The sequence below is a fragment of the Lepus europaeus genome, chromosome 19 (genome assembly GCF_033115175.1).
Source record: "Lepus europaeus isolate LE1 chromosome 19, mLepTim1.pri, whole genome shotgun sequence".
NCBI lineage: Eukaryota > Metazoa > Chordata > Mammalia > Lagomorpha > Leporidae > Lepus > Lepus europaeus.
In genome coordinates this window covers 55,565,232-55,590,154 of record NC_084845.1, presented here as the reverse complement: position 1 = coordinate 55,590,154, position 24,923 = coordinate 55,565,232, and the positions used below count along the sequence as shown (strand labels likewise).

General features: G+C 46.6%; 3 protein-coding genes across 6 annotated transcripts in view; 2 read left to right on the top strand and 1 right to left on the bottom strand.

Annotated features, from left to right (window-relative positions):
- TERF2 (telomeric repeat binding factor 2) overlaps positions 1–15,409 on the top strand; it is a 34,170-nt gene extending 18,761 nt beyond the window's left edge. The window contains exons 6-10 of one of the 4 annotated variants that reach the window (XM_062175797.1): positions 2,200–2,306; positions 4,324–4,716; positions 8,746–8,831; positions 11,553–11,593; positions 13,968–15,398. In XM_062175797.1, the coding sequence (XP_062031781.1) occupies positions 2,200–2,306; positions 4,324–4,716; positions 8,746–8,831; positions 11,553–11,593; positions 13,968–14,126 (786 nt within the window). In that variant the 3' untranslated portion in view covers positions 14,127–15,398. Of the gene's footprint in view, positions 1–2,199; positions 2,307–4,323; positions 4,717–8,745; positions 8,832–11,549; positions 11,594–13,967 lie in introns of all 4 variants that reach the window. The other 3 variants (XM_062175796.1, XM_062175799.1, XM_062175798.1) reach the window with 3 other exon arrangements.
- Positions 1–24,923, bottom strand: part of NIP7 (nucleolar pre-rRNA processing protein NIP7) — a 37,849-nt gene that overhangs the window by 9,633 nt on the left and 3,293 nt on the right. The window lies entirely within an intron of this gene.
- On the top strand, positions 18,206–24,730 carry TMED6 (transmembrane p24 trafficking protein 6). The gene is made up of 4 exons (XM_062175800.1): positions 18,206–19,127; positions 20,565–20,691; positions 21,759–21,907; positions 24,090–24,730. Exons 1-4 carry the CDS (start codon positions 18,924–18,926, stop codon positions 24,321–24,323), a joined length of 714 nt encoding a protein of 237 aa, XP_062031784.1. The 5' UTR covers positions 18,206–18,923; the 3' UTR covers positions 24,324–24,730.

The window sequence follows — 24,923 nt, the reverse complement described above, 5'->3', positions numbered from 1 at the left end:
TTAGGACGTTCAGAGGACAAGTGTCAGAACACTTGATTCTGGCCTGGGATCCTTTTATTGCCATTTCAGGTAACTGGGAAAGATCCTGCACTGTCTGTGCGGCTAGAACTCTGGGCTTTCAGAGCAGCACACCTGGGGCCAGCGTTGTGCAGCAGGTTAAACTGCCGCCTGGAACACTGGCAGCCATATCGGTGCCACTTTGAATCCTGGCTCTTCTGCCACTTTTTTTTTCCCCAATATTTGTATTTTGAAATTTATTTGAAGGGTAGAGTTACAGGGACAGAGTGGCAGGGAAGAGAGAGACAGAGAGTGAGAACCAGAGATCTTCCATCTGGTGGTTTATTCTCCAGATGGCCACAACAGCTGGGGCTGGGCCAGGCCAAACCCAGGAGTCAGGAGCTTCCTGCAGGTCTCCCACATGGTTGCAGGGGCCCAAGAACCTGGGCCATCAACAGGAAATGGGATCAGAAGTGGAGCAGGGGACCTGTGCTGTGGCATAATAGGTTAAGCCTCTACGGTGCTGGCATCCCTTATGGGTGCCACTTTGAGTCCCAGGTGCTCCACTTTCGATCCAGCTCTCTGCTTATGGCCTGGGAAAGCAGCAGAAGATGGTCCAAATGCTTGGGCCCCTGTACCCATTTGGGAGACCCAGAAGAAGCTCCTGGCTCCTGGCTTCAGATCAGCCCAGCTCTGTCATTATGGCCATTTGAGGAGTGAACCATCGGAAAAAAGACTTCTTTCTCTGTCTCTCCTTCTCTATCTGTGACTCTGCCTCTCAAAAAATTAAAATAAAGAAGTGGAGGAACCAGGATGTAAATTGGTGCCCATATGAGATGCTAGCACTGAAGGTGGTAGATTACCTGCTATGCTATAGCGTGTGCCCCCCCCCCCCCCATGCTAGCTGCTCTATTTCTGATTCAAGTCCCTGCTTATGGCCTGGGAAAGCACTGGAAGATGCCAAATGCTTGGGCCCTGCCACCCACATGGCAGACCTGAATAGAGTTCCTGCCTCCTGGCTTCAGCCTGGCCCAGCCCTGGCCTCTGTAGCCATTTGGGAGGCAAACCAGTGGATGGAAGATCGATCTATCTCTCTCTCTCTCTCTCTCTCTCTCTCTCTCTCTCTCTCTGTCTTTCCTTTCTTTGTAGCTGCGGCTTTCAGATAAGTAAATAAATCTTTAGGAAAGAAAAAAAAATAACTCACATGTTACAGAGAAAAGTTCTTGAAACTAACACTGGACTGACTGGGAAATGTGTAAAATTTAAATCAGGGGGAGATAGATGAACAGTTGGAGTTAAACTACTAGTCCACTCAGGGCTTTCTGTGTCAGGATTTTTTTTTTTAATTTATTTTATTTTATTATTATTTTTTTGACAGGCAGAGTGGACAGTGAGAGAGAGAGACAGAGAGAAAGGTCTTCCTTTGCCGTTGGTTCACCCTCCAATGGCCGCCGTGGCCTGTGCGCTGCGGTTGGCGCACCGCGCTGATCCGAAGCCAGGAGCCAGGTGCTTCTCCTGGTCTCCCATGCGGGTGCAGGGCCCAAGTACCTGGGCCATCCTCCACTGCACTCCCAGGCCACAGCAGAGAGCTGGCCTGGAAGAGGGGCAACCGGGACAGAATCCGGTGCCCCGACCGGGACTAGAACCCGGTGTGCCGGCGCCGCAAGGCGGAGGATTAGCCTATTGAGCCACGGCGCCAGCTAGTGAGGATTTTTAAACAGTTACTAATGAAGTAAAACATACTTGTCAAAATACAGTTGTAAAAAAAATTCCAAATGCAAACTAAAAGACATTAGTATAAATATTTATTAATTATCTTAAATTTTAAAAAAAATTTGACTTTTGTACATGACCCCATAGGTGTACTTGAGAGTCAAAAACTGATTATTAGGGCTGAGACTGGAAGGGTGGAGAGGTATGGAGTACAATCATGTCATGAATTGGTATTAAATATGAAAGAGTTCTTCCAGTGTCAAAATATAACCACTCAAGTTGTGAGCCATTTTTGGAGGTGCTCTGTGTTTTCTGAGGAAAAAAAGTTACAGATGTTTCCTACAAGGTCTCTCCCATTTCATGTCCTTGTCCAGTATATGCCTAGATTGGATTTGTAAGTGAACTTGTTTGCATATTGAGTCATAGTGATTACAGAAAATTAACAAAGTCCTGTGTCTTCTCTTCCTAATGACATCATGTGTTTCCCAGATGGCCAAAAAGGCTTTAAAATCTCAGTCTGCTGCCTCAAGTACAGTGAAGGAAGATAAACAGCCAGCACCAGAGCCTGTGGCAAAGCCCCCGAGAGAACCAGCAAGGTGAGGGCAAATGTCCTCCTGTGTTCTTAGGTAAAACACTGAGCAGGATCTATTCCTCTGGGTGATTTTTTTTGAAAAAAAATGCTTATTTTGCAATGTATTTAAAATGCACAGTAACAAAGAGAGATATCGAGGGAGACCAAGAACTTCTATGCACTGGTGTACTGTCCAGATGCCCACAGTTGCCTGGCTAGGCCAGGCTGAAGCCGGGGGCCCAGGACTCCATCCGGTCTCCTATGTGGGTGACAAGGACCCAACCAATTGGACCATCATCTGCTACCACCCAGGCACAGTAGCAGGAAGCTGGATTAGAAGTAGAGGTGGGATTTGATCCCAGGCACTCCAGTATGGGATGCAGGTGTCCAAAGTGGTGGCTTTACCTGCTGCAACATACTGCCTGTCCCTACTCTTGTTGATTTGATACTAACATGTTACTGAGTTTCTTGTGCAAAGCACTGTGGGAAATGGTGGGCACACCCTAGGAAAATGAGAATATCGAAGATGGGATATCTTGGGTTCCTATCATAAGCTCTTTATTGGCTTATCCTTCATAGAAGATTCTACCTCCATTTTGCTCTCCTTGTTTGCCCATATCTACTTGGTACTTCCATGTGGATACATAATCTTTTAATGCATCCAGGAAGCAGTGTTCAGATGTGTGGTCAGGATTCCAAGAGCAGTAGCTAAAGTGGGGCGTTACAAGTCTAGATGCCTCTGTGGGCCTGGTAAGAAGTGTAAGGAGCAAAGCAGGTGTGGGATGAAGCAGCTGAGAGCATGGGACTGGTGGCCAGAGGTGGCAGGCTTTCAGCTTCTTATGCGTGATACTCTGAGGAAATAACCAAGCATGTCCAAACTTCCATTGTTCAAGTTTTGTGTGAAATGTCCAGGTTTATGATATGAGACTTCTCAATTTTGAATGGTGGCAGTTCATTAGGGGAAAAAAAAAAAAAAAAAAAAACACATGTGGTTAGGCAACAAGGCACATCTGTCAGCTGGATTTGGCTTGTATGCTCCTCTCCTGATAGTTTTGACATTAAGCATGCTAGCTGTTCCAAATGATAGGTGAACTTTATTTTGAAAAGGCAGTTTCTTGGAGCCAGCACTGTGCCACAGCGGGTTAAAGCCCCAGTGTGCAGTGCCGGCATCCCATATGGGCGCTGGTTCGAGTCCCAGCTACATTAGTTTTGATCCAGCTCCCTGCTAATGTTCCTGAGAAAGCAGCAGAAGATGGCCCAAATGCTTGGGCCCCTGCACCCACTTGGGAGACCCGGAAAAAGCTCCAGGCTCCTGGCTTTAGATTGGCCCAGCTCTGGCCAATTTGGGGAGTGATCCAGCAGATGAAGACCGAGCACACGCTCTCTTTCTTTCTCTCTCTACCTCTCTCTATAACTCTTTCAAGTAAATAAAATAAATCTTTTTTTAAAAACAATAAAAGATTCAAAGATCATATAAATTTAAAAATAAATAAATAAATAAAAGAAACGGTGGTTTCTCATTGTGGAGGAGAAAGGAACAGAGTGGAGACCAGTCTTTGTCTTCTCACATGAGAGTTGGAGTGGAATGGCTAGAAAAGGCTAGACCTGCAGGTGAGATTGCTGGTTGGTCACTTGATGGCCCAGGTGGGCACCATCCAGAGTTCTCACATGATGGGAAGACAGAAAGTGCTTTAGTCCATACACACTTCAAGTTCTGGATAGCACAACGGCTTCTGGAGGGAGCCTTTACGGAGTTCCTTTAAGATTTTCTTACTTGGATTTTAAACTCCATAATCCAACTTATCTATTGTATTTAAAATGTTTATTTGCACTCATTATAAATAAGAGCTATTATGAATAAAGGTTTTGTGAAGCCAAACCCCTCCCCCAGTGTCTCTCACTTTTCTCTCTTTAAAATGGGGCATCCTCAACTTAAGGATTCCTCTTGGTCATTGCAAGTTGACCCTGCAGAGAAGCTGTGGCTCTTTGGCTGAACATCAGCAATGGTGAAACTGACCCTTACATATTTCCTTTATTTGCAGGCAGCTACAGAATACGCCAACCACCATTGGAATCACAACTCTGAAGGCAGCTTTCAAGGCTCTGTCTGGTGCACAGGATTCTGATGCCGCCTTCTCAAAATTGGACCAGAAAGATTTGGTACTTCCTAATCAAGTGACCCCACCATCACCAGCCCTCAAAAACAAGAGACCAAGAAAAGATGAAAATGAAAGTTCAGCCCCTGCGGAGGGTGAGGGCAGCTCAGAACTGCAGCCCAAGAGCAAGCGCATGACGATAAGCAGATTGGTTTTGGAAGAGGACAGCCAGAGTACTGAGCCGAGCACAGGCCTCACCTCCTCCCAGGAGGCTGTTCCTGCATCACCACCCAAGCCCACGGCTCTCAACCAACCCCGCCCCAGGGAGAAGAATTCCAAGTATGAAGAACTTATTTGTAGCAGTTTTCAGGCTTGGTGGTCCTGGTTGGGCCTGGTATTACTTCTATGAATGAAGTAACTCAGCTAAGTTACCACCAAGGCTTGCTCAGACTGCTAGAATGCGACTTGGGAGCGGGGAGTGACGCCGTAGCCACATCCCTTCAGTTCTAAAGCCCCACATGGAGGCTTCAAAGCATTGCACTAGGGCAGGAGTGAGGATGGACAGGTTTCAGAGCCTTCTACTCATCGATGCTTTCATTTTTAGCAAACATCTGAGTGTCTTGACTATAATTATTAGTCTTGTTTGTTAAAAGAAGTTTATTTGAATTGGGTCATTACGCCTTGATCCCTAAAAGTGACTGATGAATATTTCTAGCTTTGTACCTTTTGTGAGCATTTGAGACTGGGCAAATTCAGTACATATTTGCTAATCTCCCACATTCAGCTAGGTGCTCTGGGGCGGTGGTTAGGATCGTGTTGCTCCCCATCGTGACTCCCAGCCTGGCGTTTGAGTTTTGCTGTCCTTTGTGCCCTGTGTGGATCCTCCTTCCAGGCAAACTGGTCTGCTTGCTCTCTCTGGAACACACTGTGTTTGTTTCTGCCACTCTACTTCCACTTCTTCTCATTCCTCACAGTGAACTGGCATCCCTCCATTGCTTGTCTGAATCCCATTCGTCCTTCAGAGGGAGAAGAAACCATTGTTGATTAAGTGCTTCCTGGGGCCAAGCACTTTGCTGTAAAATCTCACTGAATCTACATTCCTCACTCGGTGAGGTGATACATTAACCCACTGTATAGATGAGGAAGGAGGAAGGCTCAGAAAAGTTCTTAGCTCACCCAAAAGTGACAAGGATGAGCTTTGGGATTTTTTTAAGTCAAGTCAGTCTTGACAGAAAAGTCTACGTCCTATTTGCCATGTACACCAAGTTGCCTCTTAAAATCTGCCTCCTCCATGAACTCTTCCCTGCTCACCCCTGCTGAAATAATCCACCTTGCTGACCTCCCAAGGCCATTGCCATCTCTGCCACTGCTCTGTGTTGTAGTTGTTTGGGGACCTGTGCTCTGCATGCATTGTACAAGGTGCTCCAGAGGGCTGTGGCATCAGGACAGTGGTTTACACTTGGGCACAGATCTGTACTGGGAGTGCTCAGCGTGTATTTGGAAGTCAGTCACAGCTGCTGGGCCGCAGACGCAGCTCCACACACGCTTCCCGTTTGATGCATGGTTTAATTTGCTCCGCAGCAGCCCTGTGGAGTGTAGGTGTTACTCCCAGGAACAGGTGAGGAAACGAGAGGGTGCTGGATTACAGTGGCTTTGTAGATGGGAGCATTTGTGAAGGGTCCAGATACACCCATCTCTCATATGTCAAGGTTTGAAGTGTACCAGGTACTCTGATGCAGGGGTTGGCAAACCATGGCCCTTGGGCCAAGTCTGCCTACGACCTGTCTGTGTAAATAAAGTTTGAGTGGAACACAGCCACACCCATCAATTACACATTGTCCATGGCTGCTTTCAGCGCTGACCATGAGTGGAGTGGTGGCGACAGAGACAGTAGGGCTTGCAAAGCTGCAAATACAATGTGGTCCTTTACTGAAGAAAGGCGTCCCTGACTTCAACTCTTAGAGGAGGAATGTGAGGTGCCCTAGGAGCTGGGGAAGAAGAGCTATGCTGGCGCAGCAGTTTTAGTGAAACAAAGGTCACGGAGGAGCAATATTGAGTATGTCATCAAGCATGGCGGGGTTCTGGGCAGTGGATCGCCTGCCATATGAGTGTGAGAAAGCCTGGCGTACTACCTGTAGTCTGTGTGATGGAAGAACAGTCTGGATGGGTCTGGGGCCAGATCGCGAGTTTATTGCAGTTGGTCAGGCCAAGGTGCTCAAACTGGGCTTTGTGTCACAAATACCTGTGGAATTGTAGGGGGAAAAAGTCCCCATGCTCCTGACCACTGAATTTGAAGAGGCAGAAGAATGTAATCTGCTTTTGTGACCTTGCTCCAGATAATTCTAATACAATTAATTGGAGGCCTGATGAGACAGCCCCAAGGGCTCTAGGACAGGCACTGAGTAGGCTGGAGATGGCCTTGGTAAGCAGGGAGGGTGTGAGGAAGCCCAGGTGTCCAGGGGTCTGGAAGGCAGTTAGGGCAATCACTGGGGGCAGGGCTTTGGCTCCTAGGCTTTGTCTCAGTAGCTCCTTGCATGTAGCAAGGTAACCAAATGTAGCAATGTAAGGGGTGACACCCAAACTTTGTAAAAGGCCAGCAGAGGCATTGTGGGCCACATAATTTCTCCATCTTACGTTTCTTTGCACTTTTTAAAAATGTAAAGACCTTTAGCCCCTCAATGTCACACAAAAGCCAGCAGCCAGACTAGTTTGCTGGCTCCTGGTAGACTCCTGCATATGGAGATCTCACTTTGCAAGTGAGAAACTTAAAGATCATAAAATGGCCCAAGTTGCCTGGGCCCACAGAACCACCAACAGTTAAAAGGCCTAATCTCAGCCCCTTCCACCCAAGGACTGTGAGCAGGAAACCATTGTCTGAAACACTTGAAGCAGTGGACAGTTGTACAGGTATAGTGCCCATAAACTGTCAGTTCTATGCCAGCACTGAGCCAAGCACAGAGAAAACTGTAGCCCCTCTCTGACTTTTTACTGTCAGTAATATCCAGAGGAAGAAAAACCTTATGTAATTCTTTCCCTGTGTCATTAGCAAATTTATTTCAGCAGTTTGGGTCATATGACCCAATTTAAAAACAAAGGAGAGTCCACCATTTGTATTCTAACAGTTGGTTAAATAACTTAATAAAAATGAAACTCAAAAGAATTTTTTCAAGCCTATGCACTTATCAGCCAACTGCTTTCATTCGTTATTTGCAAAATAGCCAGAGTGTTAAAAATTAAGTTTCTTTTCATGTAGAAGAACAGATTTGTCCATTGTCTTGGTCAGCTTGTACAAGTTATTTACATATATTTTCAGAACTCTTAATTCAGGCATTTCTGTTTGTTTTGTAAGCGATGTTTTCATTTTCTGAGGCCAATCAGGTAACAAAGTTGATTAGAAGAGGCAGATCAGTTTTCACTTACTTTGGGTTTGGGGTTATTTTTCAGTTGGGGGACTTTCCTTGGGCTATACCCAAGTACTTAACAGTTCAGGCTCAGAGGAAGGATTCTTGCTTATTTAATCCTTGATGTTGTAATGCCTGTGTGGTGCTTGGACAATCCCATTATTGCCTTACTTACTATTAGGGGGGGTGTGACTGCGCTGGGTGTGGGTAGCAAATGAAGATTTGGTCCCTGCCTTTACGAAGCCCATGGTTGGAGCACATTGTGAAATGGTTCTTCATTGAGTGGACAGCATAGGGGACTGGGGACTTCGTATTGGGGTTGGTAGTAAGAGGAAGCTTTGTTGGGAGTGATGGCCTTGGAGGATGGCTAGGATTTGGGCAGGGAAGGGACTCCCAGGTAAAGGGAACAGGACATAGAGAGCAGGAAAGTGCAGAGCTTATAGGAGGAAGGAGAGCAGTGGTGCTGTGTGTGCGCGCGTTTGTGAGAGCTGGGGGCAGACGGTGTTCTGGATGCCCCCATAAAAGCATTGGGCTCTGCTGTTCACACAGGGAGAAGCCATCACAGGCTTGAGGAGGGATGTGGTCAGTGCAGCACACTTGCCCTGGTGGCTTTGGAAGGGAAAGGCCGGTGTAATCCTGGTGAAAGGAAGGCCATCCAGGGATGAGCATCAGGAGGAGTTTGTAGCTTCTGGGTTAGAAAAGTCAAAAACAATCAAAACAGATTCCAGGAAGAAAACAGATTTTGGGTGGTGGTGCTGTTTCAGCAGTGGTCCTGCAGCCTGGGGATGTTCACATGGAGACGCTGGCCAGCCAGGAAGGGAGGCAGTGGATCTGGAATTGTATGTAGATGAACCTCACGTGTGGGCACAAACAAGGATGAGTACAGGGCCAGAGTGTGGAGGACAGAGTATGGGATGTGCTGGGATGAATTGGTTTTACATCTTGTCCTCTCTCTGATCTCCCTCAGAGTGCCCAAAAGCAAGTGGAACAGCTCTAACGGGGTGGAAGAAAAAGAGACCTGGGTGGAAGAGGACGACTTGTTTCAAGTTCAGGGTAAGCCGTGGAATCGCCTTGGCGCTTCCTTAATGTTTGCTGGATTACAGATATATGTTATTCGCTTCATGTTCCAGAATCTACAGTTGCCAAAGTAGAAAAAAGTTACTAAGGTCTGACCTCATTTGGATTGACGAGGAGTCAGTTTCATGTCCTTCCCCAGTAAGCCATGGAGACTCTCAAAGCAGCACTTTATGATTAAAGAGAATTCCTAGCTGCATTTCAGTAAAAACTATGATTTAATTATGGTTGATGTTCTTCCTAAAGTCCTCTAATTAGAAAAGATGGTTAAGGGTTATTCCCTCCATTTGTGTGTGTGTGTGTGTGTGTTGTTGAAGAAAAAAAAAAAACTTTTACTAACTCTATATATACATATTTTTTTCTTTTTTTAATTAATTTATTTTGAAAAATCAGAGTTAGAGAGACCCACCTGCTGGTTCACTCCCCAGATGTCCAAAACAGCCAGCTCTGGGCCAGGCTGAAGCCAGGAGGCAGGAGTTTCTTCCAGGTCTCCCATATGGGTGGCAGAGGCCCAAGCACTTGGGCCTCCCTCCACTGCTTTCCCAGGCTATTCGCAGGGAGCTGGATCAGAAGTGGAGCAGTAGGGACACCCATAAGGGATGGCATTGCAGGCAGTGGCTTTATGTGCTATGCCACAGTACCAGCCTCAATCTTTTTTTTAAAAGGCAGCATTAAAGGGAGATCCTGCTGGTTCATTCCCCAAATGGCTGCAAAGGCCAGGGCTGGGCCAGGCCAAAACCAGAGCTTTTTTCAGGTATCTGACATGGATATAGGAGCCCAAGTACTTGGGCCATCCTCCACTGCTTTCTCAGACACATTAGCAGGGAGCTGGATCAAAAGTAGAGCATCGGGGGCTTGAACTGGCCCCAGTGTGAGATGCCAGCATCACAGGCAGTGGTTTAACCTGCTGTGCCACAACACTAGCTCTGAGACCTGATCTCTTATTTATAGGCTGAGAAGAAGAGCTTGAAAAGACCTCACAGGGTCTGTAGGAGTGCGGAACTCTTGCTCAGGGAACTGACCCAAATTAAACTTAGATAAAATGAGTAAGGATTTGAAATTCTGATTTAAATCAATAAAACTGTTATATCGAAGCAGTGGCTGGCAAGGAGCCATAAAGCAGAAATATCACATCAAATACATGCATACATATTAGAGTTTTAAATAAAACAGTCCTGGGGTAGATATTTGGCACGGCAGTTAAGTTGCAGCGTGAGATTCATGTATCCCATATTGAAGTGCCTGGTTCCAGTCCTGGCTCCCCCACTTCCAATTCAGCTTCCTGCTAATGCACACCCTGGGAGACAGCAGGTGATGGCCCAAGTATTTGGTCCCTGCCACCCACATAGGAGACCCAGATGCAGTTCCTGGATCCTGGTTTCAGCCTGGCTTAGCCCTGGCTTTTGTGGGGAATAAACTAGTTAGTCTGCCTTTCTAAATAAATGAACTTTAAAAAATAAAGTGAAATTAAATTTAAGGAATATGACAGAGGGTGCCAGTTCGAGTCTTGGCTGCTCCATTTCCAATCCAGCTCCCTGCTAAAATACCTGGGAAAGCAGCAGAAAATGGCCCAAGCACTTATGTGGCAGACCTGGAAGGAGCTCCTGACTCCTGGCTTCAGTCTGGCCCAGCCCCAGCTCTTGCAGCTATTTGGGAAGTGATCCAATGGATGGAAGATCTCTCTTTCTTTGTCTCTTCCTCTCTCTCTGTCTTCTCTCTGTAACTCTGCTTTCAAATAAAATAAATAAATCTTTAAGAAAATATGACAGGGGCTGGCATTGTGGCATAGACAGTAAGACAGTTGCCTGCAACCTCGGCGTCCCTCATGGGGGCTGGTTCATGTGCCAGCTGCTCCACTTCCCATCAAGCTTCCTGCTAATGGACTAGGAAATGCAGTGCTTTTTTCCTGCTACCTATGTGGGACACCCAGATGAAGCTCCTGGGTTTGGCCTGGCTCAGACCTGGCTGTTTTGGCCATTTAGGGATTGAAATAAAGGATGAGAGATCTGTCTCTCCCTCTCTGTAATGCTCTCAAATAAATAAATCTTTTAAAAACAGAATATGATCGGGGCCGGGGCTGTGTCTCAGTAGGTTAATCCTCCGCCTGCGACGGTGGCATCCCATAGGGGCACTGGTTCTAGTCTCAGCTGCCCCTCTTCCAGTCAAGCTCTCTGCTATGGCCTGGGAAAGCAGTAGAAGATGGTCCAAGTCCTTGGGCCCCTGCAGCCACGTGGGAGACCAGGAAGAAGCTCCTGGCTCTTGGCTTTGGATTGGCACAGCTCCGGCCATTGTGGCCATTTGGGGAGTGAACCAACGGAAGGAAGACCTCTCTCTGTCTCTACCTCTCACTTTCTGTAACTCTACCTGTCAAATAAATAAAATCTTAAAAAAAAAAAACAGAATATGATAGTCCCTCAGTAATTTTAGAAAATATCTTTTCTAGACAGTCTGAAGTGTATCATTAGTCTGTGTCTATTGAAAGCCTGTTGGTAATGCACTTGCCCTATGTAGACTTGCGGGCTAAAGTGGTCTTTGCAAACAAAGGACACAAATAAATTCTCCTTTAGTGATAGCCTTTGCCTTCTCTATGCTTGTGACGTTTGAGGCCGGTGTTCCCTTGGGGACGTTCTCTGTGTTTTCTGATGGTTACACAGTAAAAGCTGAACTCTGAAACGAGTGCACTTCCGTGTTTTCCAGCAGCACCAGATGAAGACAGTGCCAGCACGATAGCAAGGAAGCAGGTAATGCAGTTTCTTTTCTGATGCAAGTCACAAGATCCCTTTCTCACAGACATAGATTAACGTGCACCCAGTAACTTTGATTGTTTGTTGGGTTGTTTTGAGGTTTTCGGATAATTCAAACTAAATTTTTCTGTGGAAGAAAAAATCTAGGGGGACAGAAACCTGACATGAGCAACATACGCACATTGGAAATTTGCAGCTGAAATGGCAGGTATTCGAGGCAGCCTGGGCCCACCTGAACCAGGGATGCAGCTGCTGAGTGCTTTGCTGGCAGAATGCAGGGAAGTGCCTCCCAAGTCAGAAGTGGGCAGGGTCACTGGGAGTGTCCTGGGACTTCACAAACAATTCTGCCCTTCTGGGCCTCTGGGCCTGTGGTGGGAAGGGCAGCCGTGAAGATCTCTGAATGCCTTTGGGATCGATCTTCCATTTTTTCCCTATTAGCCCATAGCTCCTTTTTTCCTGCACTAATCTCTTTAGCTAGTGAGTACTCTACCTTGTTAACCCTGTCCCAAACAAGGATTTTCTTCCTTTCTTCTATGGCCAGGCTTCACATTTCCAAGTCTTTCTGCTCTGTTCCTTTTTAGTTCCATTAGTATTTCCTGATTGTCACTGTAAAACAATATTATTAACAGCAGGCAGTAACTCCCATGCTACAGCCTGAACATGTCGCTGCCTTGAAATTTCCTCAGGACCAGTATTGTGGCGTAGCAGGTAAAGCCCCGCCTGCAGTGCTAGTATCCCATATGGGTGCTGGTTTTTGTCCCACTTGCTCTACTTCTGATCCAGCTCCCTGCTAGTTGCCTGGGAAAAGCAGCAATGAATAGCCCAAGAGCTTGGGCCATTGCCACCCATGTGGGAGACCCAGATGAAGCACCTGACTCCTGGCTTTTGCCTGGCCCAGTGAACCAGCAGCTGGAAGATCTGTCTCTCCTTGTCTCACTGTAACTCTGTCTTTCAAATAAATAAATAAATAAATCTTTTTTTTTATTTATTTTTCTTATTTTTGACAGGCAGAGTGGACAGTGAGAGAGAGACAGAGAGAAAGGTCTTCCTTTGCCGTTGGTTCACCCTCCAATGGCCGCCGCGGTAGGCGCGCTGCGGCCGGCGCACCGCGCCGATCCAATGGCAGGAGCCAGGTGCTTCTCCTGGTCTCCCATGGGGTGCAGGGCCCAAGGACTTGGGTCATCCTCCACTGCACTCCCTGGCCACAGCAGAGAGCTGGCCTGGAAGAGGGGCAACCGGGACAGGATCGGTGCCCCGACCGGGACTAGAACCCGGTGTGCCGGCGCCGCAAGGCGGAGGATTAGCCTAGTGAGCCGCAGCGCCGGCCAATAAATAAATAAATCTTTGAATCCTAGCAGATGGGATGAGGGTTTGCCAGTGGTTAAATGTCACCTGGGGAATGAAGCCCTGTGCTACTATTTGTGGAAACTCTTGCAAAGGATAGAGAGCTAAATGTAATACATTCCTAGATTTCAATTAGTGATATTTTTCATTACTAAATAAAATACTTTCATAGCCTAAAAAAAACAAAAGATGTCACCTGAGATGCTGTATCTCTATCTGAGTGTATGGGTTTGCGTTCCAGCCCCACTCCTGATTCCGGCTCCCTGCTGATGCACACACTGGGAGGCAGCAGGTGATGGCTTAAGTAGTTGGATCCCTCTCCATGTGAGAGCTGCAGGATGAGTTTCTAGATCCTGGCTGGGACTGGGCCTGGCTGAAGCCAGAAGCCCAGAGTTTCTTCCAGGTCTCCCATGTGGGTGCCGGGGCCCAAGGACTTGGGCCATCTTCCGCTGCTTTTCCCAGGCACATGAGCAGGGAGCAGGATTAAAAGTGGAGCAGCTTGGCTGGCGCCGTGGCTCACTAGGCTAATCCTCTGCCTGCGGCGCCGGCACCCTGGGTTCTAGTCCCATTTGGGGCGCCGGATTCTGTCCCAGTAGCTCCTCTTCCAGTCCAGCTCTCTGCTGTGGCCCAGGAGGGCAGTAGAGGATGGCCCAGGTCTTTGGGCCCTGCACCCGCATGGGAGACCAGGAGGAAGCACCTGGCTCCTGGCTTCGGATCGGCGCAGTGTGCTGGCCGTAGTGGCCACTTGGGAGGTGAACCAACGGAAAAAGGAAGACCTTTCTCTCTCTTTCTCTCTCTCTCTCACTGTCTAACTCTGCCTGTCCAAAAAAAAAAAAAAAAAAAAAAAAAAAAGGAGCAGCTGGGACTCAAACTGGCACCCATATGGGATGCTGGCACTGCAGATGGCGGCTTAACCCACTATACCACAGCACCATGCTCACTCGGATTCTGAGTGTATTTCATCACGTATTGGAGGAGATACAAATGGAGAGAATCGCTGAAATGTGTCCTCTGTTTTCTTTTGCAGAAGTGGACTGTAGAAGAAAGCGAGTGGGTCAAGGCTGGTGTGCAGAAGTACGGGGAAGGAAACTGGGCTGCCATTTCTAAAAATTACCCATTTGTTAATCGAACAGCTGTGATGATTAAGGATCGCTGGCGGACCATGAAAAAACTTGGCATGAACTGAAACAAGCTTTCATTTCCACAGGATTCACAGGAGCGTGGTTCCTAATAATAGTCCCCGGTAGTCTGCTGTTTCTTTCAGAAGCTGGGCTGGGATAAGGATTTTGGGCAACCTCTGTGAGCGCGGGGGAGGTCCCAGCTCCACTTCATCACTGTTGGAGATCATGGAGCTAAGAAGCAAAGCCAAGTCTGCCCCATGTCCTTGGCAGAGATGACAGGCACACAGCTTGTATAGTGCCAGAATATCATTAGTATTTCCCTTTTTTAGTGGTTTGCTTACATTTAAATCCCTGATAATCTGTAGAATCTTCTAGGAAATGATGGAGTCTATTAGGAGCCACTTATGACCCCATGATCTTTTAAAACCAGCAATGTGAGCATTTTTTGGAGTGAACTTGTTCAATGTAAAACTTTGGCCTTCTGATGCAAATGCAAAGGAACGTCATCTGTTTGTTAGGAGCCCAGGTTGGTAAGAGCAGTCCTTGTGGAATCAGACTCCCTTTAAAAACTGGAAACCAGTTGTGACATCAACCCCAGACCTGACTGCCCTGGCATTGCCTCTTAATATCTGCTGGACTGTGTAGGCAGGTTTGTCCTCCACTTCTCATGTGGTTGAACCAGTGTGTTTTATGGTAAAATGGTGATTGTAGATAAGCTTAGCTACACCCCCTTCCTTCCCAATCCCCTCCCTTAGCTGAATTTTAAAGCTAAAAAACAAAACAAAACAAAAAACAAATCCTGATTGAATATAAATGCCCAGTTCCATTCTTTGTGAAATGGTTGCTTCCGCCTGATTCTCTACTTGTGCTGTGTTAGTGTCTTGCACTGGAATTCAAAATTCCCTTCTCCTTTTGTACTGTGTTGTGCTTGCTGTCTATCTTGGACATCCTTAAAGACTGTCTTTTTAGCAAAAAAATTTCAGTAAAGTGTTTTCTGTAATCTTTTTTTAAAATATGAGAACTAATTATTGTCCATACTTGTAGCATTCTTCATTAAAGTCTTGCTTCTCTCAGATTTAAGTAGCTCATTAATTGAAGCCCAGCACGTATTCACAGATGGAGGCAGACAAATGATGAACAAAGTTTGCTAAACTGTTTTGATGAAGGAGCTAATGTTTTAACTGTATTGGATTTTCTAATTCTTGGAAGCTATGACAGATGATGATACAGAATTTGCCTCTTAATCTGTTAATTTCTTCTGAGGACAAGAGAATTCCTCCTTTCTCACTGCGGGTGGGTAGAAGGCAAGGGGTAAAGAAATGCTAAAGCTTTAAAACTCATCTATTAGTTATAAACTGGAAACTGTTCATCCTTATTACCTATTAACGGTGTGCTTTGGGTTTGGTACCACTGTTTTTCTATCAGCCAACACCAGGGGAGCTGAGAATGTGAGCTCCTCTTGGTCCAGCAACCTTCTGGTTGCAGCTGGTTGTGTCCTCCAAGCCGTCAGATTAGAATGCAGTTTTCTCTTTTCAACTCAGATGATGTGAAGGCACTTTCTAGGTAAAAGAGTGAAACTGTATCATCTGGGCAGGAGTGTGGCTTAGGATGCCCACATCCCAGAAGTGCCTGGGTTCAAGTCCTGGTTCCACTTCTGCCTCTCCCTTCCCGCTAATGTGCAGCCTGAGAGGCAACAGTGACGGCTCAAGTAGTTGAGTTCCTGCCACCCACATGAGACACCTGGATTGAGTTCCCAGCTCCTGATTTCGACCTGCCTCATCCCCAGCTGTTGTGGGCAGTTGGGGCATGAACCAGCAGATGGAAGATAGCTGTGTTCTCTCCTGCCTTTCAAATAGAATGAAATTGTAGATTTAGGCCGGCGCCGTGCCTCAGTAGGCTAATCCTCCACCTTGCGGCGCCGGCACACCGGGTTCTAGTCCCGGTCAGGGCACCGGATCCTGTCCCGGTTGCCCCTCTTCCAGTCCAGCTCTCTGCTGTGGCCAGGGAGTGCAGTGGAGGATGGCCCAAGTCCTTGGGCCCTGCACCCCATTGGAGACCAGGATAAGCTCCTGGCTCCTGGCTTTGGATCAGCGTGGTGCGCCGGCCGCGACGGCCATTGGAGGGTGAACCAACTCCCTCTACTGTCCACTGTCAAAAATTTAAAAAAAAAAAAAAATGTAGATTTAAAAACTAATATCCTAATCAGTGGTTCTTAAACTTGAGAAACTGCAAGTCCATTAACTTTGTTTTTGTTTGAAAGAGAGACAGACCCTGATCACTGATTCATCCCCCAAATACCACAAAGACTTGGGCTGAAGCTGGGAGCCAAGAAGTCAGTTTCTGTCTCTCATGTGGGTGGCAGGGACCCAACCACTTGAGTCATCAACTGCTGCTTCCCAGGGTCTGTGGTAACAGCTGGAACCAGGAGCAAAGCTGGTACTCCAATATGGGATACGGGTGTCTTGAGCAGCATCTTAGTTGCTATGCCAAAATCCTACCACCAATGGCCAGCGCCGTGGCTTAACAGGCTAATCCTCCGCCTTGCGGCACCGGCACACCGGGTTCTAGTCCCGGTCGGGGCACCGGATCCTGTCCCGGTTGCCCCTCTTCCAGGCCAGCTCTCTGCTATGGCCCGGGAAGGCAGTGGAGGATGGCCCAAGTCCTTGGGCCCTGCACCCCATGGGAGACCAGGAGAAGCACCTGGCTCCTGGCTTTGGATCAGCGCGATGCGCCGGCCGCAACGCGCCTACCGCGGCGGCCATTGGAGGGTGAACCAACGGCAAAGGAAGACCTTTCTCTCTGTCTCTCTCTCACTATCCACTCTGCCTGTCCAAAAAAAAAAAACCTTACCACCATTAACTATTTTTTCATGAAACTTCAGTGTTATGACAGTGTTACTGAAATGTGTACAAACAAAACTGTGTTTTTCAGCTTCTGCAGAACTGCGTAACTTACTGTGCTCAGTGATTGTAGCTGAATCCACTCATGCTGTGAGTGGTGGTAGGATTGCTGTGGCAGTGGGATCCATGTCAGGGACACCTGTAGCACTGTACACTGATGGTCCCCAGGTCTCCTGCCTTCACTTTATCAAGACAGCTGCAGGACCGCTGTGCCTGCCCTGGGTTGCCCTGTGTTTGGCCTCACCAGGACTGAACCATGTGAAGTCTTCTCTGGTTTTTAGCTGTGATACCAGGAATCACTGCAGTGAAGGCTGAAGCACTTTTTCATTAGAGGGTGATCATGCATCTTGATTTGTAAGATTATTAAAGAAACAGCATGTTTTAACATCATCAGAACTCAGACCAGTAAGGATGGTTAAGAATTCGAGCGCCCACAAGGGCCCAGCTCTGGTAGCTGTGCTTGAGACCGTGAGCCAGCCACGCAGTTCTCTGTCATCTTGCTCATCTCTGAACGTGGACCACAGTACCTCCTTCAGGGGTCTGTCGGGACCAGGGAGATGCAAGCACATCTCAGCTCAGTGCCTGCCACGGAGTCAGTGGATGCTGAAGTCCTGAATGGAAGAAGAGGTCTGAACAACTTAAGTCTCTGGGTGGCTCTGAATAGCTTTAGAAAATATACCAGGTGGAAGATAAAAGAACAAGGCATGTTGGTGAGAGGCTGGCCACTGTCTTTGTTACTCCTCATTTAAAGGTTGCATGCTGTACCCTTTTTTTTTTTTAAAGATTATTTATTTATTTATTTATTGTTTTGTTTGTTTTTTTAATTTTTTGACAGGCAGAGTGGACAGTGAGAGAGAGAGAGAGAAAGGTCTTCCTTTGCCGTTGGTTCACCCTCCAATGGCCGCCGCGGTAGGCGCGTTGCTGCCGGCGCATCGCGCTGATCCAAAGCCAGGAGCCAGGTGCTTCTCCTGGTCTCCCATGGGGTGCAGGGCCCAAGAACTTGGGTCATCCTCCACTGCACTCCCTGGCCACAGCAGAGAGCTGGCCTGGAAGAGGGGCAACCGGGACAGGATCGGTGCCCCGACCGGGACTAGAACCCGGTGTGCCGGCACCGCAAGGTGGAGGATTAGCCTAGTGAGCCGCGGCGCCGGCCTATTTATTTATTTGAAAGAGTTACACAGAGAGAGGAGAGGCAGAGAGGGAGGTCCTCCATTTACTGGTTCATTCCCCAACTGGCTGCAACAGCTGGAGCTGCGCCGATCCGAAGCCAGGAGCCAAGAGCTTCTTCCAGGTCTCCCACACGGGTGCAGGGGCCCAAGGACTTGGACCATCTTCTACTGCTATCCCAGGCCACAGCAGAGAGCTGTATCAGAAGAGGAGCAGCTGGGACTAGAACGGGCACCCAAATGGGATTCTGGCATTTCAGGCCAGGGTTTTAACCTGCTGTGCCACAGTGCCGGCCCGTGCTGTTCCTTCTGTAATATGTAGCATTGAGCAATCTGGTGTTTCTCTGTCTTGTCTGGAAAGCGCAGGTAGCACCTAGCGATTCGACATAAGAAAAAAAAAATCTTCCACCTGGCTTTTGTCTATCTAGGTGTATATTCAGGTGATTATAAATAAACTTCGCTAATATTTTATTCCTAAGAAGCATGAACTGAAAATGATAGCCCATCCAAAAAAAAAAATGTTAGCCCAAAGAGTAGAGAAGAACCTCTCCTGAGGCATACTCTGTGGAGCCCCTATTAAGTAGGTTTGATAAGCAAGCCACTGGGTTTTGGAGGTGAAAGCAAAAACTGAGACAAGAGTGGACGTGTCATGGCAGTTCTATTACTGGATGTTTGTGCAAGGCCCTGAAGTTGGCCTAACTTGAATTGTGGGGTTAATGATTACCCCAGCAGTTGTCTAAACCACTTTGGTTCCACTGGGCTGCAAGCAGCACCTGCAGAGTCTACAGGAAGCAGCATGTCCCCTTTGCTCTTTGGGGCTGGGTTGGTGATTTTGAATCTAGTGATTCCTACTAGGAACCAGAAGATACAACTCCGGCCTGGCCAGCCACTCTTGCGTGCAGCTGATCGACATGACTTCGCCATCATGATCCCTCCGGGAGGCACAGAATGCTTTTGGCAGTTTGCCCAGCAGGCTGGATACTTCTACTTCAGTTACGAGGTACCTGGGCTCCTCCAGCCACACTGGAGATTTGTTCTTTTCATTAAAAGTGGGTCAGGTTCTAGACTAAACAAGGCTTGGTTGTCTGTTACACTGTGATTCCCCACCTATGAATGAAATGGACCTGCAGTTAGAGGAGAACTCTCGGATGAATAATCACCAGTGAGAGCTAAAACATATGGTTTGGCTTTTCCTACCAAGGGAGGCGTACTTTTAACATTTACTTAAGACATTAATAAGGATATAGTACAAATTCAAATGAAGAAGTAGCATGAACTTTGGAGACCCAAAGATTTCAAAGTTCATGGGGCTAGGGGAGCAACATATGCTATTCTGCCTTTAGAGTGATTCCAACAAACTGGAGAGTCACTGGCTCAAGGTTTGTTTCTATTCAGCAACACAATCCTACGTCTCTTAAGAAGGTAAATGCTTTCAAGTTACCTGATCATGGGTCAAGAACGTTTAACTATACTGTTAACAGTACAAAAGTCAGCATTAAAGTTGTAGCCTGTTTCCTTTATCTTAGAAATCTGCTAAATTTTCAATTTTTATTTATATAGTAATAGATTATGTTGATCATACTCCACTCCACTGTAACTTAAAATCTATTTTAAATAAACTTATCAGAGATTGTCCTTATCTCTGAATATTTTTGAACAGCAGCTACTAGTCAGTTCACGATAGCCCGGACTTACCAAGATCCAGCTTGGGAGTGGGCACTGTGGCACAGCGAGCTAAGCTGCCACTCGGGACACCTGCATCCATCAGAGGGCCTGAGTCCTGGCTCCTCTGCTTCCCACCCAACTTCCTGCTAACGTGCACCCTGGGAGGCAGGTGACGGCTCAAGTACTTGAATCTCTGCTGTCCATATGGGAGAGCTGGGTGGAGAGTTCCAGGCTCCTGGCTTCAACCTGGCGCCCAGCCCCCGCTGCTGTTCTGGTTATGTAAATGTAAATGTACCAGTGGATGGAAGCTATCTCTGCCACTCTGCTTTTCCAAAGGAAAAATAAAAAAAAGAAAAAGAAAAAAGATTTGGCTTGAGACAAGTGCCTGCTGTGGGTTTGGGCTGCAAGGCAACAAATGTCCAAATGTGGGACACTACCAAGGAGCTCACCAAACAAGTTCAGTGAAGAACTCCAGTCAGAACCCAACCTATCCGCTGATCCACACCAAATGACTGGTCAGAGATTGGGCTTCTTCCTTAGCAGGAGTGCTGTAGGCATTTGGTGCAATTCTTTGTTCTGCAGGGGTATTGAGATTTCTGTGCTTCCCCATTGAACACCGTCACCATGACAACTAAAAACTCTTCCAAATTCCCCAGAATTTGCACCATCCCAGATTGAAGTCTCCGAGGTGCTGAGGGTGGGATCTCAATCCTGCCACCTATGTGGATTATTAGTGATGTAGCAGCTGCTTTTCTTTCATTTTAATGTGCAGGTTCAGCGGACACTGGGGATGTCACATGACCGGCACGTTGCTGCCACGGCACACACCCCACAGGGTGTCCTCTTAGACACTTCCCAGGATGTTCGGGGACAGATTAACTTCCCTACCAAAGAGACAGGTCTGTTTTCATCATCATAGCTATTACAACATTCATGGGTTTCCAAGAAATTGGAGGAAAAGGAAGTACATAGAGATGGTGAAACAGAAGGAAAAATATTAAGCCTTCAGCACCCAGAGCCAGTGTGCCTGAAGACTGCTGATGTCTAAGGGCGGGTGGGGGTGGGGGCGGGGGCAGTGTCTCCAGGTGACTATTAACAACCTCTCTAGAAGCTTAATTTTACATCACCACCAGCTAATCAGACTTGGAAAATGACTCAGAGACCCATTTATAATATAAAATCCCAATTCATTTACTGTGAGGTAGCGTTACTTTCCAGTCATCAGAATACTTTGAGCCAGTGACTAAAAGCAGATTTAGCACAGCCACAGGAGATATCCACACTCCACAACACACTTCCCCAGTCAAAAATCCCTCCAGCAAGAGCAAGCCTGCCCCAGCCAGCACTGCGCCAGACTCACCTGCCCTCTTTACTAGCCAGGTGTGCCAAGAGGACTTTTTCAACAGGAGCATCAGACAAACTTAGCATCATAGGCCCCGACATGCCAACAGTGCCTCCACTCATTTTGACCTCTCTAATCTCAACAACCACTGGCTCTTTGACTACCCGACTCTCCACCCAACCAAGGCAAAGTCAGCCAAGAGCCAGCACCAGCAGATAGCTCAAACCATCAGTCTCTGTACACGTTACCCGGCAAGCAATTATCCAGGGTGGTTTCATTCACATCACTTTCTCCCTTAGTTTAAGTTCAGGGTGGTATTCCAGCTCTGATGCTGTGTAATGAGCTCATACTTTGTGCTCTTAATTGCAAGCCAACCTGTTGTTCCTCAATAACACAGGTTAGAGTACACTGGTTTTTTTTTTTTTATCCAGTATAAAGTTATTGATATTTGACAAAATTAAAATAAATTTTATGTAACATCTTCCATATCAAAAATGGGATCTCTAGACTTCCCAAATAAACAGGGTGCTACAGCAGCAATTTTAAGGCTGAGCAGCTGTCTCTAGGGAAATCTTAACAGAGTAGGAGACTCAAGACTTGGTAATGATGCATGATTTCCTACAGGTTTTTATCAGCTTTGTCTAAGTAATCAGCAAAATCACTTTGGTTCTGTGCAAGTGTACCTCAATTTTGGAATTTTCTATGAGGGGCCTGAGACGGACCATAAACAGCAGGACAGGAAACAACTGAACGACACTCTGGATGCAATTGAGGTAATGGAGCATTCTGTGGGAAACCTCTGTGGAAACCGATTTTAAACTGGAATGAGGGCTCATTTGGGTAGAAACCATGTAGGCAAAGGGATCTGAATCCTTTTATACACTTTTTACTTGGAGTTTTTGAAATTCCTCACTTGTTTTATACCAGCGGTTGACAAATTGGCTCACAGGCCAAATCTGGGCTACTGCCTTTTTTTTCTAATAGAGACAGAACATATATCATACAACTCAACATCAACAGCATATTCACAACCATGCAAACACCATTGGCATCTAATTCCCTAACTCTTATCACCCCAAAAAGAAACCTTCTACCCATTTCTCTCTCCATTTCCCATAAGACCCTAGTCCTGGCTCTTGACTTACCTATTCTGTACATTTCATATAGATTGAACCATACAATGAATGGCCTTTTAAAGATATTTATTTGAAAGGCAGAGTTACAGATGGAGGGAGAAAGATCTTCAATTGGCTCACTCCCAAATGGCACCAACAACTGGGGCTGGGTCAGGCTGAAGCCAGAAGCCTGGAACTTCATCCAGTTCATCCACGTGGGTGATAAGGATGCAAGTACTTGGGCCATGTTATGTGGCCTTCCCAGGAACAGTAGCAGGGAGCTGCATTGAAAGCAAGCAGCTGGAACTCAGAGCAGCACTCAAATGGGATGCCAGCACTGCAGGTGTGGCATAACTCACTGCACCACAATGCCAGGCTCCAATACACAGCCATCAGTGTTTGGCTTCTCCTTCCTGGTAGTGTTTTCAAGATCCATCCACATTGTTGCACATATCAGCCTTCAACTCCTTTTTATGGCTAACATACTGTATGGGAAAACATCTTATTTATCCATTAAGCAGTGGATAAACACTTCAATTATTTTCACCTTTTGGCTATCATAATGCTGCTGTGAACATTTCCGTACCAATTTTTACATTAGTTTTCTATTTTGTATGGCTAGAAGTACAATCCCCGGGTCACATGGTAACAAACCTTTGTTGAGTAACAGTGGCTAAACCATTTTACACTCCCAACAGCAGCACAGGAGGGTTCTAATTTCTCCACATCTGGCCAGGAACATTTCTCTCTCTCTTTCTTTAAAGATTTATTATCTTATTTGAAAGGCAGAGCTACAGAGAGGCAGAGGCCGAGCCTGAGGTCTTCCATCTGCGGGTTCTCTCCCCAGATGGCTGCAATAGCCAGAGCTGGGCCAATTCAGTCAGGAGCCAGGAGCTTCTGGGTCTCCCACCTGGGTGGGCCATCTTCTACTGCATTCCCAGGCCATAGCAGAAAACTGGATACGGAAGTGGAGCAGTCAGGACTCAAACCGGCACCCATATGTGATGTCAGCACTACAATCAGCAGCTTTAGCCACAATGCCACAGCACCAGCCCTGACTGGCCATCCATACTTGTTACTGCCTTTATTACAGCCACCCTAGTGGGTGTCAAATTATCTCATTATCTTTGATTATTGAACATCTTCTCACCTTTTTATTGACAATTTGTGTATCTTCTCTGCAGAAATTCTATCCAAATCTTGTCCATTTTTAAGAGCTTTATCTACATATTCTGGATACAAGTCCTTTATCAGATAAAGTTTGCAGATATTTTCTCCCATTCTGTGGGATCTTTTCACTTTGATAGTCTTCGTGACACCCAAGAGGCTCGCTGCCTTTGTAAATGGGAAGATTTGCTGGAAGGCAGCCATGCTTGTTTGAACATGTCACACCATCTAAGGCTGTTTTTGTACTCTATGAGCAGTGTTTGGTAGCTCCAAGAGACCACACAGTCAACAAAGCCAAAATATTTACTACTTTGGCCTTTTAACAGTCCCCAGGCCTTTGTCTTCTGACATACACCCGGAGGGGTAACGGTAAATTCAGTTTGTTTCAAATCCAGAGGCGCTGCACCTTTCTGGAAGAGCTGTCTGATTTGAACACTCACACTTTTCATTATATTACAGCTTTAAAAACTACAGTTAAAGACCATTGTTCACATACAGCAAAATTAGCATTTATCAGCAAGTATACAAGAACTACTTACCTAAAATTGAGAGTGAATTACTCAACTTCCAGATAACCTAAGTAAGGGTGCTAGTAACCACCCAAATGAGACTAGATGGCAATCATTGACTTTACTGTACTGGCAATGGTAATCACTGATTTTCTCCACCACAGGAGAGTACACAAAGGGTGCAGAACAACATCTTCCACATGTGGCGATTCTACAACTTTGCCCGGATGAGGAAAATGGGTGACTTTTTTCTTCTCCAATCAAATTATAACTATGTGAACTGGTGGTCGGCAGCCCAGAGCCTTGTCATTGTTCTTTCCGGGATATTGCAGCTTCATTTCTTGAAGCGTCTCTTCAATGTCCCGACAATCAGAGACACGAAGAAGCCACGATGCTAAGCCAGGCTGAGGACAGCAACCCGACCCCTTTCTTCTGGGGCAGAACCTCTGGTCCACGCTCTGTAAAGCTACTGGAGGGAAAAGATCAAACTGTCCTAGTATACTGTGCTCACAAAGGCAGAATGGCAATAAAACAGTGGCAAGGAAAAAAGTTCTGAGGCTGGTATTCTCGAGAGCATATGTTAAATGCAACTATCTAAACACTGCTCGGTAGTCAGCAGTCCTTTAGACCTCACTGAACCTCAAGACAAAACCTGGGGTGGGAGAAGAGCTAAGCAAGAGGGAACAAAATCAAGTTTGCTTACGGAGAAAAACAAGAGTTGGTGGAGTGTTTCTGTGGTCAAAACTTTTTTATTTTTAGAAGTATCTTCTTTGGAGTTAAAAATGAGTATATTCATTTAAAAACTGTCTTACAATACACATCTTAAAAACCTATAAAATGTTATTGTCCTTTTTTTAGAACTATTGTTTTTTAAAAAAATTACTTATTCATTTGAAAGGCAGAGTTATAGAGGCAGAGAGAGAAGGAGAGAGTCTTCACTTGCTGGTTCACTTCCCAAATGGCCGCAATGGCCAGAGCTGCGCTGATCCAAAGCCAGG

Bases quoted from the DNA above. Each gene is read 5' to 3' on its own strand.
- TMED6 (XM_062175800.1), top strand. From the start codon at position 18,924: ATGTCCCCTTTGCTCTTTGGGGCTGGGTTGGTGATTTTGAATCTAGTG. The intron at 20,692-21,758 runs GTCTGTTTTCAT...GATTTCCTACAG, and splicing joins CTTCCCTACCAAAGAGACAG to GTTTTTATCAGCTTTGTCTA. The intron at 21,908-24,089 runs GTAATGGAGCAT...TCTCCACCACAG, and splicing joins ACACTCTGGATGCAATTGAG to GAGAGTACACAAAGGGTGCA.